The sequence below is a fragment of the Odocoileus virginianus genome, chromosome 23 (assembly GCF_023699985.2).
Source record: "Odocoileus virginianus isolate 20LAN1187 ecotype Illinois chromosome 23, Ovbor_1.2, whole genome shotgun sequence".
Lineage (NCBI taxonomy): Eukaryota > Metazoa > Chordata > Mammalia > Artiodactyla > Cervidae > Odocoileus > Odocoileus virginianus.
In genome coordinates, this window is record NC_069696.1 from 8,233,343 (window position 1) to 8,252,545 (window position 19,203).

A 19,203-nucleotide genomic window follows, 5' to 3' on the forward strand; every position below is an offset into this window, starting at 1 on the left:
TTTTTTTTTTTTCCTCTCCACCGCAATATCTATAGTCATTAATGAAATTAAAGAGATAACCACAAAGCTAGGTCCACACCCCACAAATAAAACAGTAGACATGAAACACCCTCCATTTAGACATTCATTCCACAGTCATGGAGAACTGACTATTGAGATGTCCCCTGAGGGTGGAGATTTCGAGATAAATCAGATGGCCCCTACCATCCAGGAGCCCACAGCCCAGTAAAGAACAGAGCCATTGAGCAGACGTTACAATAAAATGTCAAGGACCTCCGTTATTTGCCCAGGACACAGTGTGGGCAGGAAGCAGGGAGTGGGGAGTGTTCAGGAAATTCTTGCCTGGGTCTTGAAAGATGCATAGATGTTTCACAGGAGTATGGGAGGGGAAGGAACAGGAGAACTGGAAACTACGTGTTATGTGTAGTGGTTCTCAAAGCGGGGTAGAGAGGGTGATGCAATTTTGTCCTTAGGAGACATTTATCTGTATCTATAGACATTTTTGGTTGTCACCATTTTGGGTGATGCTACTGGCTTGCTACTAAACATTCTGCAGTGCACAGGATAGCATGCCCTGCCTCTCTACTGTGCCCGGAAGTGCCACTGTAGAGAAACCCTGTGTCAGGGTAACTGCAGGTCATCCTGCATGGCTGAAAGCAGGGGGCAGACGCGAGACGGTCCAGGGTGAAGCTGGAGAGGAGGAAGGGACCATCATGAGGTCCTTCAATACCAAGTTAAGGAGTTTGACTGTGGGACCCACCACTTCATCAGTCTGTTGCTTGGGGGGAGAGGGAGTGTCACTGGTATGGAGAAAGAGTTGGAGCACAGCGATGGAAAAGGCAAGACTAATTAGGAAACTATCCTAGAAGTTCACTAAGAAGTGAGAGGGGAGACTACTTCCCTGTGGTCCAGTGGCTAAGACTCCATGCTCCCAGAGCAGAAGGTTCGATCCCTGGCTGGGCAGCTAAGGTCCCACAGGATGCAACTAAGACCCGGCACAGCCGAATAAATAAAAATAAACGTTAAAACGAGGGGGTGCCAAGCGAGGTCAGCCGTGCAGTGAGAGCAGAAAGGAGCTGACCCAGAGAAAGTGCACGGATGAGGCAGGCCCTGTTGGACTTGGTGGCGATCAGATTTGGTCACAGGGAGGGGGAGAGAGGAGGCCAGTAGACTCGGGCTTCTGGCCAGGGTGACTGAGAGGATGTTGACTTTGGAAGTGCCTCCGGGGCAGGCCAGAGAGCATTGCTGTGTAGCACGGGGACCAGCAGTGTGGTGGGCGTTCAGACCAGGTCATCCCAACACACCCAGGGGCGCCAGTTCCCGCGGTCTTGAGCAGAGCCGTGTGGAGTGCACAGGGCAGATGGAGTCCTTTCCATTCATTTTGTTAATCTAATGGTAATTAAGGAGTCCAGGAAGAGAATCGGAAAAGCTGGCAGTTTAATTAAAGGTAAATGACAGATGGAGGGGAATTCTGAGGCTCCCTAATGCACCCTGCTTCCCCGCCCCACCACTGAGGCCAGATATCAAAGGAGGAGACAGTTAGCTAACCAAGTACCCGATAAGAAGTATTACAGCATCAGAGCCTCTTTGCCGGGGCCTGCGACAGCTTCTAGAAACTCCTGCTGCCTCAAATTAACCTCTCCCCCCAGGTGCCGCGCATCAGTGGGTAACCAGGTAAAGAAGGCTGGGAGCCCGCCGGGAAGAAGGAATGACTTCCCTCTTGACGAAATCCACGTCCCTCTTTTAAAACCCGATTTTCCATTTATACCGGGAGCCTTGAAGTCAGGTTTGGCCCAGAGGATCACGTGGCACATTAAACACCGGGCGAGAGTAGGGAGCTAGTTTTCGTGGGCCTTATGCCGCCCGTGGATCGGAATGTCAAGCCAGGCCTCTGAGACCAAAGCGGAGGGTAATTATCACCTCTCCTCCACAACGAGATTGCAGGAGTCAGCGAGCAATTGATTTTTTTTCCCACTACAGATATTTCACTGCTTAATTGGTAGTGACACAGATGGCTGGCTCTCACCAGGGCACCGCAGACCAAGCCTCCCCAAAGCAGGGCGCCCCCACCCCCACCCCGCTGGGACACATCTCTCCCTCTGGTTTGCCATGCTCTCCCCACACCTCCTCCTTCAGGTCGGGGCGAGGGTGAGCTGGCTCCCTGCGCTTTCAATTACAAAACAAGAATACAAGTGAATCTTGATGTGCTTTCCTGAGCCAGTTAAGCCCTCCCTGGCAACATATTGAGAGTCTGCCTTGAGCTGGACACCGCAGAGAGTCTGGAAATGAGCAAACGGTGGACTCTGACCTCAGGCAGCACGTGGAAGATAAGATATCCTGAGCCTACTAGATGCTGGGAGCTGTGTTCTGCTGGAATGAAGCCTGAAGCGGCCTGTTAAAACCCAAACCCACCACCATCCAGCCCCACCCCATCATCCTTGCTGTGGTTTGGTCGCTAAGCCATGTCCAACTCCGTGGCCCCATGGACTGCAGCATGCCAGGCTCCCTGCTGTCCTTGCCCCACACCTACCCTGAACTGTTTCAGACCAATTTCTTTTTGTTCGTTTGTTTGGGCTCTCAGGAGCAGACCCAATTGTGAACCTCAGTTCATGGTCCACTGCCGTCATCAATCCAGGGAAAGCCCCTCTGAATTTCCTCTCTGCTTCCCTCCCATCCCTTTCTCCTGCCATAGGCAGCCTCTCCCCTCTATTCAGTGTATATCCTTGAAAAACATGTAGAGTTATCTTATGTAGTGTACTTTGATTTACATTAATGGTACTGGGCTATAGATCACATGCTCTAACATTTTAAATCCAACTATCCATTTTAAGGGTTTCCCAGGTGGCTTAGTGGTAAAGAAGCTGTCTGCCAGTGTGGGAGATACAGGAGATGCATCTGGGTGGGGAAGATCCCCTGGAGTAGGAAATGGCAACCCATCCCAGTCTTCTTGCCTGGGAAATCCCATGGACAGAGGAGCCTAGCGGGCTATAGTCCGTGAAGTGCCGAAGAGTCAGACACAACTGAGCATGCACACACACACATCCATTTTAGAAGAACTCTCCAAGTTCTCCACATGTAACTCGTCCATTGCTTCTGTCTGCCGTAGAGGACTCTGTCCTGAGCATCCCTCACATTCACCCATTCTTCTAGAGATGCACATCTAAGTTGTTGCCAACTCTCTGCTATCCCAAAGAAAACTATAGTGAATGTCTTTGTTCTTGCCCCTGATAGACCTGGACAAAGATCCAAGAGGTTCCCCTGAGTACATAGCCAAGAGTGTACTGCTGGCTTCTAGGTGTGCTGTTGTTTGTCCAGTCGTGTCTGACTCTCTGTGGCCCCGTGGACTGCAGCTTGCCAGGCCTCCCTGTCCCTCACCATCTCCCAGAGTTTGCCCAAGTTCATGTTCATTGCATCAGTGATGCCATCCAGCCATCTCATCCTCTGATGCCCTCTTCTCCTTTTGCCCTCAATCCTTCCCAGCATCAGGGATTTTTCCAATGAGTTGGCTGTTCGCACCAGATGACCAAAATACTGGAGCTTCAGCATCAGTCCTTCCAGTGAGTATTCAGGGTTGCTCCCTTAAGATTGACTGGTTTGATCTCCTTGCTGTCCATGGGACTTTCAGGAGTCTTCTCCAGCACCACAGTTCGAAGGCATCCATTTTTTGGTGTTCTGCCTTCTTTACAGTCTAGCTCTCACAACCATATATGACCACTGGGAAGACCATAGCCTTGACTTATACAGACCCTTGTCAGCAGAGTAATGTCTCTGCTTTTCAACACACTGTCTAGGTTTGTCATCGCTTTCCTGCCAAGAAGCAATCATCTTCTAATTTCATGGCTACAGTCACTGTCTGCAATGATTTTGGAGCCCAAGACGAGGAAATCTGTCACTACTTTCACCTTTTCCCTTTCTATTTGCCATGCAGTAATGGGGCCAGATGCCATGATCTTAGTTTTTTTTTTTTTTTTTAATATTTAGTCTTCTAGGTGCGCACAATCTTAAATCCATGAAGGTCTCTGCCTGTTGCCCTAAGGAACAGCTATACTAGTGTTCCATCGCCCCCACAGTGAATGAGGGTCCCCTTTTCTCACACCAACATTTAGAACTGTCCAGCATTCTGGTTTTTAGTTCATGTTGTAAAGTGGTATCTCTCTTATCTCTTTGCTTTTTTAATTTATTTTATTCATCACCAACTCGATGGACATGAGTTTGAGCAAGCTCCAGGAGTTGGCGATGGACAGGGAAGCCTGGCATGCTGCAGTCCATGGGGTTGCAAAGAGTCTGAGCAACTGAGCAACTGAACTGATAAAATTTTTAAAAGTTGCATTTACTCTTATTACTATCTCTTGGCTTTAATTTGAATCTTTCTGATTACTTATGAGGTCTGCTTCTCTTTATATACTTATTAGCCATTCAGGTATCTTCTCCTCAAGGAACTGCCTATTCATAGCCTTTGCCCATTTTTCTAATTAATCTTCTGTCTTTTTCTTGCTGATGTGCAGGAATCTCTTGTATGTTATTAATTTCTTTTGGTTGTAGACATTGCAGGTATCTTCTGTCACCTCCAATTCCCTTTGTCTATTGACATCTTTCTTTGAAGAGAAAATCCCTAATTTGCTAAAGGCATTTTTAAAATTTTTATTTGTCTTATGATTCATGCTTTTGGAATCCTAAGAAATCCTTTCTTACCTATGTCAGGAAGATGTTTTCCTACATTTCATGAATTCCTTTATTAGCTTTGTCTTCCACATTTAGGTGGTACAGCCTACCTGAAATCCACCTTTGTGCATTGTATGAGACAGGGATCCATTTTGTTTTTCTCTGTTTAGTATGACGATTGTCCCAATAGCACGTAGCATCCTTTCTCCACTGAGTTGTGATTCTACCTCTACCAGACTTAAAGTTTATGCGTGTGTGTAGGTCCGTATATATTTCTGGTCTCTCCATTCTGTTCCATGGTCTATTTGTCAGTTCTTTCCTATCTCAGTACCACAGTTCTTATTACCTTGACGCTACAGTATGTCTTATTATCTAGTAGGACAAGTGTGCCCTTTTAGCTTTTCTTTTTCAAAATTGACTTAGCTATTGTGGATCTTCATTCTTCCTCACATCTTTGAAATATCTGAGCACCTCAAACAAAAATTTACTGACTGTTCATTGGAATTGTATTAGATCTTATTAATAGGAGGACTGGATTTTTAAAAGATTGAATCTTATTATCCATGAACATGATTTATCTTATTTACTCAAATAATTTTAACTGTCCTTTAATAGAATTTTCTAAGTTTCTCCATAGAGGTATTAATTCCTAAATATTACCTGCTTAAATTATCATTTTGAATGGATCTTATTTTCCTTTTTTTTTTAAGAAAAATTGATCATTGCTATATTAGAATAATTCCATTGCTTTTTGTTTTCCTTGCATCTGGAAATTTTGCCAAATTCTCCTAGTACTTCTAAACGTTTTTCTCTGCATCCTACTGGATTTTTAATAAAAATGTCATCTCTAAATACTGATAGTTTTGTCTCTTTTAGTGCTTCCAGCTCATTTCTTTTTCTCGGCATATCACATTGTTCAGGACTTACAGTACAACAGCTGTTCACAGTAGTAGTGATAGGTGAATATTCTCAACTTGCTTAGGATTTAAAGGGAATGCAAGTTTAAGTATGTTTCAAGAGGGTTTTTTAGTAGCTAGCCTTTATCATGATAAGGAAGTTTCTTTATATTCCTAGTTTTTTGAGAATTTTAATCATAAATAGTGTTATCAGATACTTTTTTAAAAACTTAAGGTAATATATGATTTTCCCTCTTTTACACTGTAAATATTATAAACTAATATATTTCTGATGTTGAATAATCCTTACATTTTTAGAATAAACCTTACTTGATTATGCTTTTTAAAAACTTGAAATATAGTTGATATGTTTAGTTCACTTTTATGACTTAACCACATCATTTTCAAATTCATCAATGTGTTTATGGTCCTATTCTTTTTTACCATTTTTACCCTTTCTTGAATAGTAAGAATTTATTAAAAAGTGAATATATCTGTGAAAGTGAAAGTGTTAGTCGCTCAGTCTTGTCCAACTCTTTGCGACCCCACAGACTGTAGCCCGCCAGGCTCCTGGGTCCATGGGGATTCTCCAGGCAAGAATACTGGAGTGGGTTGCCATTTCCTTCTCCAGGGGATCTTCCCCACCCAGGGACCGAACCGAGGTCTTCTGTGCTGCAGGCAGACTCTTCACCATCAGAAGCACCAGGGAAGCCCTAACATGTCTATGGCTGTTTCTCTTTTCTCATTCAGATTTTGCTTGTATCTCCTGTTTTTGCCAGTCACGCCTGTCTTCAGTGCCTTTGCTTGTGCTGTGTCCTTTGCCTGGAGCGTTCGCCTCCTAGGCCCTGGGTAGCCCAGCTGGCACCCGTGTGCAGATTAGAAGGCGCCTCTCTTCCTCAGCAGGCTCAGCTCCCACTCACCCCTTCAGCCCGGGGTGCACTGCACAACCTCCTTACCCAGGCATGGCAGCCCTTCCCGCTTCCCCGCTTGGTTTCATTCTCTGCCCATTTCTCATGGTGCCCAAGGCTGCCATTCTTCAGTTGTCTGCTTCCTTGGTGAAACCTTTCTGGTCTCCCCTGACTGAAAGTAGTGCTTCAACTCCCCCCTCCCTAAGTCCCTCCTCTTCCTCCCACTCCTCCTCTGAATTCACGCCATGTGTCATTTGTGCATCTCGTAAGGCATTTATCTTGTGTTCCCTTATGTCGTATTATTCTGGGTGGATGTCTTATGACTCCTACTGGATTAACCCCTGGAAGTTAGGGACTACGGCTGATTTGTCTTTAGGTCCTCCCTCTGCCAGTGGGGCTCAGCAAATGTTACTTCTGTGAATGATTGAGTATTAAATGTAGAGCGCTTGTGGACACAGTGGGGAAGGAGAGGGTGGGACGAATTGAGAGTGTTGACATATATACACTGCCGTGTGTAAAATAGATAGCTAACAGGAAGCTGCTGTCTAGCACAGGGAGCCCAGTTCAGTGCTCTGTGAGGACCTACAGGGATGGGAGGAAGGCTCCAGAGATGTATGTAGCTGATTCACGTTGTTGTACGGCAAAAACCACCACAACTCTGTAAAGCAATGTGTGTGTGTGTGTGAGTTGCTCAGTCGTGTCTGACTCTGCAAATCCATGGACTGTAGCCCGCCAGGCTCCTCTGTCCGTAGAATTCTCCAGGCAAGAATACTAGAGTGGGTTGCCATGCCCCGCTCCTGGGGATCTTCTTGACCCAGGGATTGAACCCGGTCTCCTACATTAGCAGACAGATTCTTTACTGTCTGAACCACCAAGGAAACCCAAAGCAATTATACTGTTAAAAAAACAGTAAATGTAGGCGCTAAGCAGAGCCTTCTGTAACATTGCATAAATGGTGTTGGGGGTGGTCTTTAGAGGGAAAGATAATGGCAGAGCACACATGAAGGTCACGGTGGCGGAGGATGCACTTACTGAGTTTAACATGTGCCAGGCACTTTGCTAAATGCTTTCACAGTTTACTTCTCTAAGCCTTCTCAACAGCCCTTTGAGACAGGTGCTACTATTAGCTCCATTTTGCTGCCAAGGAAGCTGGGCACTGATGAGTCAGCAGTGGCGTTGGTGTACCAGGCCTGGTCTGCCCAACTTCAGAGTTTGGGCATTCAGTTACAACCATGAGCAGCCTCCTTTGATCACACAGTGGTTACCATTTATTGAGGCATTGTGTTTGATGCTTACAGATGTCATTGCTAATCCTGATGCCAAATGTACCAGGTACAGAGTATCCACACTTGGCAGATGAGGAAACAGAGGCTCATCAAGGTTAAGGGACTTGCCTAAGGTTACAGGAATGGAAAATGGTTATAATCAGATCTCTCTGACCCCAAAGCATGCCCTTTCCTCTGCATCACGGACAGCTTGGGGCCAGCAAGAAAACCCTGCCTCTGGAGTGGAAGAAGGGTTTTTTGTTTGTTTGACCACATGACATGCAAGATCTTAATTCCCTGACCAGGGATCAAACCAGTGCCCCCTGCAGTGGAAGCACAGAGTCTTATCCACTGGGCTGCCAGGGAAGTCCTGGAACAAGGTTTGTTTGTGTAGGAAAGTGAGGCAGCTGAGGTAAGAAAGGCAAAGCTGCCTCGGGCTGCAGAAGGCCTTCCTTCCCAGGATGACTAATCAAGACTGGCTTCTGGAAATCATGGCTCAGATGGTAAAGAATCGGCCTGCAATGCAGGAGACCTGGGATTGGTCCCTGGGTCGGGAAGATCCCCTGGCATAGGAACTGGCAACCCACTCCAGTATTCTTGCCTGGAGAATCCCACAGACAGAGGAGCCTGGTAGGCTCCAGTCCATGGGATCACAAGAGTCAGACACGATTTAGTGACTAAACAGCCAGCAGAGGCAGGGACCTTGTTTTGAGGATGGAGCAGGATGGCTGGACCCCTGGAGGCCAAGGGAGCCTGAGCCAACTGGAGCTCTGCTCGCATCTGTGCTCAGGGAAGCGCAGGGCTTTGCGCAGCTGCTGGGACACCAAAGCGCTCGTGTCTGCAGAGAAAGTCGTGTCTGAGCAGACCTGCAGCTTGTGGAGCTGGTCCGTCCTTCGCCTCTCCGTGACTGCAGCCTCTTGAGCCTGCTTATTTCCCAAGGACACCAGGACCAGCTCTCCTCAGCCTCCTAGATCTCCCCTGATACGGCTTCTGAAGAGCTGCTGGGAAATCCCCAGGGTAGGCACTGGGGATTTGTCAAGGATGCATGGCCAGCACCTTCTGCACCATCTTCACTTCCCAGAGCAGAGCACCCATCTCCTGCTCAGTTGTGCTCAGAGGGCACGGGGGGTGCAGATGGCATTTCTGACTCTTGGGCACCAATTACCCCAGCCCCGCTGGTCCTCCACAGGCCACGGCGTGACTCTCTAGAGGTGCAGTCACCACGTGCCTTACCAGTACCCCTTCCTGTCCAGGTCATTGCTGTGGTTATGGACCTCTTCACCGATGGCGAGATCTTCCAAGACATTGTGGATGCCGCCTCCAAGCGCCGGGTCCCAGTGTACATCATCCTGGACGAGGCGGGCGTGAGCTACTTCCTGGAGATGTGTCAGGGCCTGGAACTCCCTGACTTCCGTGTTCGGGTAAGTTGTACCCCTGGGGCAGGGTGGGGGGTGGGAAGGAAGTGGGATGGAAACCCCCTCTGCCCCTTCCTCGGCCTGCTCCCCAGTTCAGGGATCCAGGTGAGCAGCACTGCCAACCCCCTTCCTTCTGTCTTAAACCTTGCCTCGTGAACTGATAACCCTAAACTGCACACCCAGCTTAACATTTTATCCCAAGACTGCTGAAGCTGAGGGGGCAGGCTCTGGCCCAGTCTTGGGTGCTCAGCCCGCAGTCACGGTCAGGGTTGAAGGTAGGGCTGTGTTTCTCTGCCGAGGAGCTTTGAGAGCAGACCAGGGCTGCCCTGGGCCCGTCCGTGCCCAAAGCAAGATTTGCTGACCTCCTCGGGCCATAGGAAGCAGAGTCAAGTGCAGACAAGAGCCAGCAGGCAGGACCCCGTAGACAAGAGGGTTCATCCTTTGCCCAAAAAGATACTCGGCACAGAGCTTCTAGGCCCCAGCCTGAGTGACAGTGCCCTTCTCCTCTTCCCAACAGAATATCCGTGTCCGCTCTGTGACAGGTGTGGGCTTCTACATGCCCATGGGGAAGATCAAGGGGACCCTGTCATCAAAGTTCCTCATGGTAGATGGGGACAAAGTAGCCACTGGATCCTTCAGGTGAGTTGGGCCCGGGGGCGGGGGGCGGTCTTTGTTCTTGGTCAGAAATGTTCACGTTCAGAAGGATGCTAGACTGGAGCCTCCACGGTCCTAAGTGTCGTAAGTCTAAGAGCCACTGTCTATTCTGATGGCAAAGAATAGCCCCCCCAGCCAACCCCTTCCCTCAAACCCTCTGGCTGATGGACTATTCGAGAAAGATGGTCAACTTCTGTTGAGCATTCAGCACTGCCTGCCTTCCACGGTCCACAACAACAGGCTGCATTTTGAGGCTGGAAGAGACCCCAGCAGATGGAACAATTAATAAATGGCATCAGCCCTCTTAAAGTACGGTGATTTGCAGATGCCATGTGCTCTAAAAATTCAGAGAAGAACTAATAAGAAATGAAATGCTAGTAACAGTAGTGGCAGCTGCAGATTCTACTTTTAAATGTATGTTTGTGCCAAGAACTGAGAAACCTTCTGTACACGACGTTGTTGGACTTTAGCCGCACAACGGCTCTGACCACACGCCTCACGTTTTACAAGGCAGGCAGGGCAGAAAGCAGGTTTGGATCCAGGCCTGACTTCTCTCACCCTCGCCCTGCACCCACTGCCTGCTTTACTGCACATGAGGCCAAGACCCGGACCCAAGGGAGGATTTGGGTCTGTGGAAGGAAAACAGCTGGCACAAAGGCAGCAAGGCATCCGGCCTCCCTGGTGGATCGGGTTGGGCCGGGCGGCAGGGGTGTTGAGATGGGCTAGCCAGGCAGCGGCTGGCAGGGCGAGGCTGCAGCCCTGGGCACCACGTGTCTTGCTTTTCTGCCCCCGTGTTCCTAGCTTCACCTGGAGTTCCTCCCACGTGGACAGGAACCTCCTCCTCCTCCTGACGGGGCAGCACGTGGAGCCCTTCGATGTGGAGTTCCGGGAGCTGTACGCCATCTCTGAGGAGGTGAACTTGTACCAGCAGCTGGGCCTGGCAGGAGGCGCTGGCAGGCCTGGCCTCCACTACTCCTCCACCGTGGCGCGCAAGCTGATCAACCCCAAGTACGCCCTGGTGGCGGGCAGCCGCCCCCCACCCGGGGAGATGATGCGCTGGGCCGCCCGGCAGCAGCAAGAGGCCAGCAGGCGCGCCGAGGGGCAGGAGGAGGGCAGCAAGGGCGAGTCGGCCCGGCTCCTGGAGAGCTTCCTGCACGACCTGGCCACCCTGGAGCAGGTGCTGCCCCCCGTGGAGCCAGTGCCCCTGGGAGAACTGAGTCGGAGGGACGGCCGGGGGGTCTCCCACCCGCACACGGACCTGAAGTCCAGACCCCGAGAGGCCCTTGCCCGACACAGCAAGGGAGAAGCCGCCAACGGGGAGGCCACCCTGGCCAAGGAGGGCAGGCGCTTCAGCAGCAGGATCTTCAGCCGACGGTCCAAGAGGCCCGCGGCGCCCAACGGCACGGCCAGCGCCCTCTCCCCCAAGGCCTTGGCTGAAGCGGAGTTTATGTCGGGGAAGAGGCCCAACGAGGGCTCCAGTGCCGACATCTCAGGTGAGTCGTCCGCCACCATTCCCAGGCCCAGGGCTCCCCAGGCCTCTGGCCCTGCTCTAATAGCTGCGGAGTCTGCGGACAGGCAGCCTCCGGGCAGGAGAGCATAGAGCTCTCGGCCCCACCATTCCCGTGTCCCCATCCCGCTCTGGCCTCTGCCCGTGTGTGGCCTGGGGCCAGCACTGCAGCTCAGAGCTCCAGGTTCCCCTTCTCCAAAGGCGGGGGAGAGTGATCCTGCCCAGCCCAGCTGTTCCGAGGACATGAAGTGCTCAGGACGGTGCTGGGCACGGCAGTCATCGGGGAGCTCTTGTTACTAGTACCGGGGAAGCATCTCCCCTGTAAATCGCCTCTGAACCTAGAGCTCCTCCTCAGCTTCTCGTTCCTTGCCGGATCAGGTGTTGTCCTGGTCAGACACACCCCACCAATGCCCTGACCCACTTTTCCTCATTTCTTTTGCAAAAGTTGGATGTGGCTCCTTCCTTTGTTCATTTGATACGTGGTATTTGCCATGCTGCTTACTTCTGGGAGAGATTGTTCCTGCTGGTAGTATCTTTCTGGGATGTGGGGGTGGGTGGGGATCTCTCTGGGATGCCCTAGAGGTCCTGGCCTTTATCTTTCTCTGGAACGGCCTCCAGAGTGGCCTTTTCTGGCTGGGGGGGACAGCCAGGACTGCTGCCGGCACCTTTTCTCATGTCAGCATCTCTGGGATTGAAGGGGTTTCCATGTTGGGGTGTCTCCCTCCTTGGCTGTGGGGCTTTGCAGCCGTGAGACCAGGCTCCCTGGCTAGTCAGGCAGGTGATGGCAGGGCCTTGCGTTTCAGGATTCCTGGGTACCCTTCAGGCCCCGGCTTTGACCTGACACTGGCTGGAGTGCAGGTCTTCCCCTCCACTGACGCCCCAGCTCTGCTCCAGAGCCTGACGCACTAAGTCCATGCCTCTTAGAATTAGGACAGGCCTGGAGTGTCCGAGAATTTGGGTACAACAGCAGTGCCAGAGCTAGAGCTACATTCGGCCAGGAAGCATTTATTGAGCACCTCTGTGTGCTGCGGCCTCACTCACTTGGCTTTCACGACAGCCCCGGAGGTGGCAGATGGAAGCTCAGAGAGGTGAATGACGTGGTCCCGGGGCACAGGAAGTGGTAGAGGGGCCAGGACACAAAGCCAGGCCAGGGCCCATGTCCTGCCAGGGAGGGGGAGCTGGGCCTGTCCCATCCCCCCGGGGCTCCCCGGCTCCCCCGACACCAGATGCTGCTGCCGCGGCTCTGCACCTCTTGTTTGGAAGAAGGGTTGCCATGGTGAACACCTGGCAGGGAAGGGAAGGGGAGGGGTGGGCCCAACCACAAAAGGGACCGTTTGCCACGTCCTGACTGGAGGTGAGATAGAAGCTTTCTCTTCCTTTAGTTCCTCACCCCAAGGTGCTGTCTCCATAGAAACAAAAGGCCATCATCTTCTCCCTTCCTGTTTGCTTTAGTGAGTCTCAGCATCGGGTGCCCCTGCTTGGATGACTTGGACGGTCACTGATGCTGCTGCTCTCTTGAGTGTTTTCACGGGGTGCCAGTAGCCAGCCAAGCAGCCGGGTACGGTGCCCTGTACCTGCTCCATCCCTGGGTGCCTGAAACCCAGAGAGCGAGAACCAGAGATAGACAGAGAAGGGCGAGAGTGCAGCGGCCCGTACCAGGGATGTCTGGCGAGATCACAGTAGTCCTGCTTTGTCCCTTAGGAGACACGCAGACCGTGTCTCATCCAGCACAGTGTCCGCACACCTGGACAGGCAGCCCGCCCTGAGGACCTGGAATTCAAGCCCCTCATGAGGCCTTTCCTCTGGAAGGCAGGGCAGGAAGCACAGACTCCTCTCCCCAAAGGCCCTTTGGGTGGCCTCCAGCCTCCCAATGTTTGACTGGCTTACTGCCTCCTGTCAGGCAGCAAAAGCTTATTAGCAGGACTTCACATGAGGGTCAGGTTACCGACAGACAGGAGTCCCTGAGGTTGGAACTAGCAATCCTAGCATGCATGGAACCACCATCAAGGAGGAAATCATGTTAGCTGCTCCCTGAGGGCCCCTCCAAGGAAAGGACCACTCTCCTCCAGTGAACACTGAGAGCAGCATCAAAACAGCTATCAGACGGATCTCGGCTCTTAGTACCTGGCTCCCCAAAGCCGGCACACATCCTTTCACCTCCCTAGGGCTGTTTCCTGGTTGAAAAGAGGAGAGAGGGATTGAGCTTGTGGGGTTGCGGAGGCGGGTGGTCCAGAGGCCCCTTTTTGAGCTCCAATTCTGACTCCATCCTTTCTGTTACCCTCTTGTCAAGGGAAAGAGCCCGGGACGATGACAGAGTGGGTGAAAGAGAAAAATAGGAAGGCTGAGAGCTGACAACCTGTAAAACTGCTTGATAAGAAGTATACAGTTGTCAAACAGCATGCAGAGTTTTGCACACCCAAGTGCAGGCCCCCGGGAGAGCCTTCTGAAATCCCTTCCTTCGGGTTTGGCAGGCCGGCTGAGGGCAGCCAGGTGGTTTGAAGGCCCACAGCTCCCTCTGCTGGTGGAAGCCGGGCGCCTTTCCTTGCGGCTTTTCTCCTTGCCCCTGTGCTAGCTGCCGGTCAGCATCTTCCCTGAGCCGGCCACCTGCACCCATCCAGGAGCTCCGGATTCGGGGGCAGAGACCCCACCTCAGGGGACCGCAGTCACTGGAGAGCCTGGTGAAAAGAGAGGAGTCGGTCCCACGGGGCTGGGCTCAGAAATCTGCATTTTAAACAAGCGCCCAAGTGTTGTCCCACACAGGGGCCCTTGGAGCAGCAGATCCGGTGACAAGGCTCTGCCCTTGGGGGCTGCCGGGTCGGGGGAGGAGGCTCCAGGGGGTGTCCTGAAGCGCCTCCACCCTTCGTCCCCCTGGAGAGGTCCCTGGGACACAGTCAGCACTTTTGTACAGCAGGGTAAGTGGGGGAAGGAAGGCACAGGCTTCCTTCCACCCACACACTTCCTGGAGTGTGCTGGGTGGACACGGTGCTAAACGCCCTCGCATGGCCCCCTGCCTGATGGCGCTGTTTTACAGATGAGACCCCAGAGGTGCAGAGAGGCGAGGCCCGGTGTCCTCAGTCACAGAGGAGAAAAGGGCGGCAGGTCTCCTGCCTCCCAGGGCCTTACACAGAGTGTCACGTGGTCTCCAGAAGGTTAGGGTGGGCATCTTCCCTCCGTCTTTAAGGGCTGTTTGGAAGGGCCAGAGGCCTGGACACATGGCTGACTCTCCCCCAAGTGCCCACGGGTGCAGAGGAAGAGGAGAGTGCCTCTGGGTCACCCTCTTCCAAGAGCCCCTGAGCCCAGGCTTTTAAATTTAGTATTATTTTTGGTTGTTGCACTGCACAGCATGTGGGATCCCAGTTTCCCCCACCAGGGATCAAATCCACAACCCCTGCACTGGAAGCACAGAGTTTTAACTAACCTGTGGGCCACCAGGGAAGTCCAGAGCCCAGGATTTTATTCCCAGAGTTCTCTGCCATGACTGCAGCCACAGGAGCCTTTCCAGAGCTCTCCCAGGTCCCCGATTCATGGTGGTGAATGGGCCACCCTGGCTGGTGGTCTGGCTCCTAGGGCTGTGCTCGCTGGGCTCCCAGATTTCAGATTTCCCCGTGTCACTTTCCGGGTGGCAGTCTGGTCCCCTGTGTGGGACAGAAGGCCCAGGAAATGCTGCCATGGTTCAGAGCTCCTTCAGGGCTCAGGCCTGCAGTTCCAGGGTGAGCCTCCTCAACAGCTGTTCTGGTCAAGATGCAGTTTTAACACTTAGTGTCAGACCTGAGCTCAGGAGGGCTTCCCCTGTGGCTCAGAGGTAAAGAATCTGCCTGCCAAGGCAGGAGACGCAAGTTCAATCCCTGAGTTGGAAAGATCCCCTGGAGAAGGAAATGGCAACCCACTCCAGTATTCTTGCCTGAAGAATGCCATGGACAGAGGAACGTGGCGGGCTGCAGTCTATGGCGTCACAAAGAGTCAGATACGACTTAGCGACTAAACCACAACGAACCTGAGGTCAAGCCTCAGCTGATGTTCTCAGACTGCGCTTTAATTCCATAAACCTGAGCACCATTGCCAGCCAGGACCTCCTCGGTCATGTGGCACAGATGAGGGGAGCTGATTGAGGATCCTCCCACTGGGAAGCAAAGAAGCAGGTGTCCTTGGTCTCGTTGGCAGCTGTCAGAATCTCCTGCCCTGCTGGTTTCTTCTGGGCCCGGCCAGGGCTTCCGTCACCTTCTGCATGGGTGAGGGCACGTATGTGACTTGGTCCCCATCCGTTGATGCCACTGTGGTTGCTCTTGCTGTTAGTATTGGCATGAACCTGTATGTAGCTTGCCTGATTGTTCATTGTTTTCAGCAAATGTTTATCTGTGCACTGTCTGCTCTGTGCCAGACATTGTCCTCAGTTCCTGGTGCAGCAGTGGACAAAGTGAGGGGGCTCTGTGACACGGAGGGCCCTAGAGTCAGCCTCAGCACCCCAGGAGGATGGAGACTGGAGGACCACCCAGCTCTGGGCCCCTTGGAGCCATGGCCAGTGGGCACGGTCGTCCGGCTCCCCTTCCTCCTGCTCAGTGCTCCACCTGCTCTCAGATGGCCTCCAGGGAGGTTCATCTGGACACTCAGAGAGTCCCAAGGCCGGAGTCCTACCCGGCCGGACAGGGGAAGGGCTCTACTCGGACCTTTTCAACGTCATTCTTGCTAGCGGCCCAGAAGAAGAGGCCGACGCCACCTCTGTGAAATTCACAGCTGAGGTGATACAGGAAGGTGGTGCGAGTGCCGCGAGATGACTCTGGCCCTGGCAGTGTGGAGAGGAACCGGAAGAAAGAGGACAGAGGCAGTCAGTGCCCCAGGAGGGCTCCTCGAGGCAACGGGATGCTGGTCAGAGGGTAGGAACCCAGCTGGCCTCCGCCTGGGATGTAAAGGCAGTGGAAGCGCATGGAAGGGGCCTGGGAAGAGAAGAGCTGTGTCTCACTCCCCCTTCTATCCTCCTGATGAAAGGTTCCCTGTGCCCCCTAAGCCTGGGGTCTGCACCACCATGCAGGCCAGGCACTGGCATAGGCTGCCAGCTCTGGGGGCTGCTGGCCCCACTGTCCCCACTGTCACGTCGGGCAGAGGACACCCCGTCCCAGCAGTGCTGCCCCAAGGATTCGCGAAAGTGACTGTGGTTGCACTTGTGAACTATGATGCTGCGTAGAGCCCCTGCTGGGGCTTCCAGAGTGGCTCGGCAGTGAAGAACCTGCCTGCCAACCTAGGAGACGCAGGTTCAATCCCTGGGTTAGGAAGATTCCCCTGGAGTAGGAAATGGTAACCTACTCCAGTATTCTTGCCTGGATAATGCTATGGACAGAGGAGCCTGGCAGGCTGCAGTCCATGGGGTCACAAAAAGTTGGACACGACTAAGCACGCATGCACAAACCACCCTACTGAGGCCAGGAGATGGCAGATCCCTTGATGTCCCAACCAGAGGTGGTTTTGATAAGGCCATCAGGACAGGACCTTTCATTTTGCTTTCCTAAGGATCCTATGAGCTGGTTTCAGCAGCTTGGGAGGGAGACTGACCCGAGCTCCCAAATTTGAAGTGTGGGCGGTGCATAGGAGAGGTGCTGGAGGCCAGGCCAGTGAGTGCTTCACCTACACTTCCCTCACTTGTGTTCCTTGTCTCTGCAGGTAAAGGCAGTCCCAGTCCTGCCAAGAATAGCAACTGCGTGATCTCCTGAGCCGCGGGCCAGCTATCGGAGGACCTGTGGACGCCCCCGTCCTGCCCTTTGGAGACACAGCTCAAACCCTGTGCCAGTTTGCACATCAGACCCTATTGGCCTTCCACCCCAGCAGCCTCCATCCTGGCCTCAGGGACCCTGTATCCTGGATGTGAGGATTTGCAGCATCTCAAGTCAACCTCATGCCTCCACAAGGCTGTCGTGGCCAGGCCAGGCTCACCCCTTGTTTACATGAGGTGGAAGCTTCACTAGTGTCTGCTCTCCTTTATGCCCAGCCCACTGCCTCCCCTGAGCCAGCCTCACCCTGCAGGCCCCCAGGTGGGGTGAGCCTACATCTTTATACCTGAATGTGATGGGGTCTCTGGGGCAGCTCCAGTCCCCTGGTCTCTCCTTCCCTGGGCTTCCTGGTGCTGCTGGTTCCCCAAGAGGTCTGGTGGAATAGAAGGGACAAGGACAAGGCTCTGAGCCAGGAACCCAAGCTTCTTCTCACTTGAGCTTCTGAACTTGAGGTGGGAGACTCAGTGAGGATGGCTGGGGGCTGGGAACTGTGGCCTTCCTGGCCTGTCTCTGCAGGCTCCTACTCTAGACTCTGTGTGGATCGAGGGCAAAATTTGACCCTGACATTTTGAGAGCCCTGGTGCTGGGGTCTCCTTTCCCTCCCCAGCACCATCCTGAATGGTCCAGGTCTCCTTGGCTGCTGCAAGCCGATGTGGTGGTTCCCCAAGTGCCTTTACCTGAGCCCCCCCCCCCCCTTTGTGCCTTGATCTGCAGCTCCAAAGCAGGGAGACCCTGGCTGATGCTCTGGTGGGGTGGGAGGCTGGGCCCCATCTTCAGGAATATTTGCCTTCCCTCCACCCTAGGACCCAGGGCTGGCCCTCGGTCCCCCTCACCAGCCAGGATGTGCATGCCTTCTCTAGTTACATGTTGGCCAAAGACCAGCCTTGACCTCCTGCCAAAGCCGGACTGTACCGAGGCGCCTCAGCCGCCCTGGCTTCTAAGGGCCCGGGCCTTAATGCCATGATGCCAGGCCAGGAAGACCAGCTAAAAATCGCACACTGCCCCCTCTTCATATGTGTGACAGAGCAGATCTGCGGAGAGAGCTGGTGAGTGGACAGCAGGGAAACTGCTGGACCACAGGGGCTGAGGCCTGCCCCTGCTTCTGGCTGGGTTGCTGGGGGGCCTGGAGAGCTCAGGGCTATGGCAACTGAGAAAGCACCATGCTCAGCCTCTCCCAGCCTCCTGCCTTCTGAGCCAAACTCTTGTCCTTGCCTCTTTCCTTCTGCAAAACCCTGGGCACCAGCAGCACCTTGGGGAGGGGCCACATGCTCAGGTGGTGCAAACACCTGCATTTGGTTTCAGTGGGAGCAGGGGAGCCCCGAGCATCCTCCGAGGGGAGCCTGGCCTCCCAGGTGGGCGGGAGGAGGGCAGGGGAAGGAAGGGAGGACCTGGTTCCCGAAGGGGGTAGGGGGCTGAGGGACCTGACCCACCCCCCACCCCAACTCCCTGAGCTTGTGTGAGGATTAAACACTTCCTGGGAACTATTTCCTTATGCACCAAGGCCTGGTGACGTGGCCCTGCTTGTTCCAGAGGGGAAAGGAGCTGGGAGGTGGCAAACAAGGTGGGAGGGGGGCTACACCTCAGCTCAAGGTGTCTGTGTGGAGAGAGCGCCCTTGGTGGGCAGAGTGGACACCTCTGGAGGCCAGAGGAAGGGACCAGCTCCTAAGTGATTGTGCCAAGGGCTGCCCATGCCTCCCCTAGAAGAAGTAAGCCCACCAAATCTTTTTCCTGTCTCCCACCCTAAGGAGGCCTAGTTCCCTTCCCTCCACTGACATGCAGGAGGCTCCAGACTGGAGGTCCCAAGTCTCTGCAGCCTTGAGCCAGGCCGTCCATCCTGCCCTGGCTTCTCGCTCAGCCAGCCCAGGGTGGTTCTCACTCTCTTCAGAGAAGCCAAGCGGGGTGGGAGACCACACGTTGAGGAGGACACAGCACAGTGTCCCGGGAAGAACGCTGGCCTGTGACAGGACACCGCTCCCCGTCCTTACAGAGGTTCGGGCGAGCCGGCCTCATGGCTGAGGACCCTGCAGTCCTCAAAGCAGCTTGTCTGCCTGAGCTCCAGCCCCTCTGTTCTGCCTCTCAGCTTCTCGGTTCCAGCACTTGCACACACTTGGTGAAATATTCCCTCTGTCATCAAATC

General features: G+C 53.3%; 1 protein-coding gene across 1 annotated transcript in view; it reads left to right on the forward strand.

The window, feature by feature from the left end:
• Window positions 1-18,566, forward strand: part of FAM83F (family with sequence similarity 83 member F) — a 33,336-nt gene extending 14,770 nt beyond the window's left edge. Inside the window, exons 2-5 of the mRNA XM_020876996.2 lie at window positions 8,985-9,152; window positions 9,664-9,785; window positions 10,602-11,293; window positions 16,960-18,566. Coding sequence (XP_020732655.2) covers window positions 8,985-9,152; window positions 9,664-9,785; window positions 10,602-11,293; window positions 16,960-17,009 — 1,032 coding nt within the window. The 3' untranslated portion in view covers window positions 17,010-18,566. The remainder of the gene's footprint in view (window positions 1-8,984; window positions 9,153-9,663; window positions 9,786-10,601; window positions 11,294-16,959) is intronic.
• Window positions 18,567-19,203: the final 637 nt, after the last annotated feature.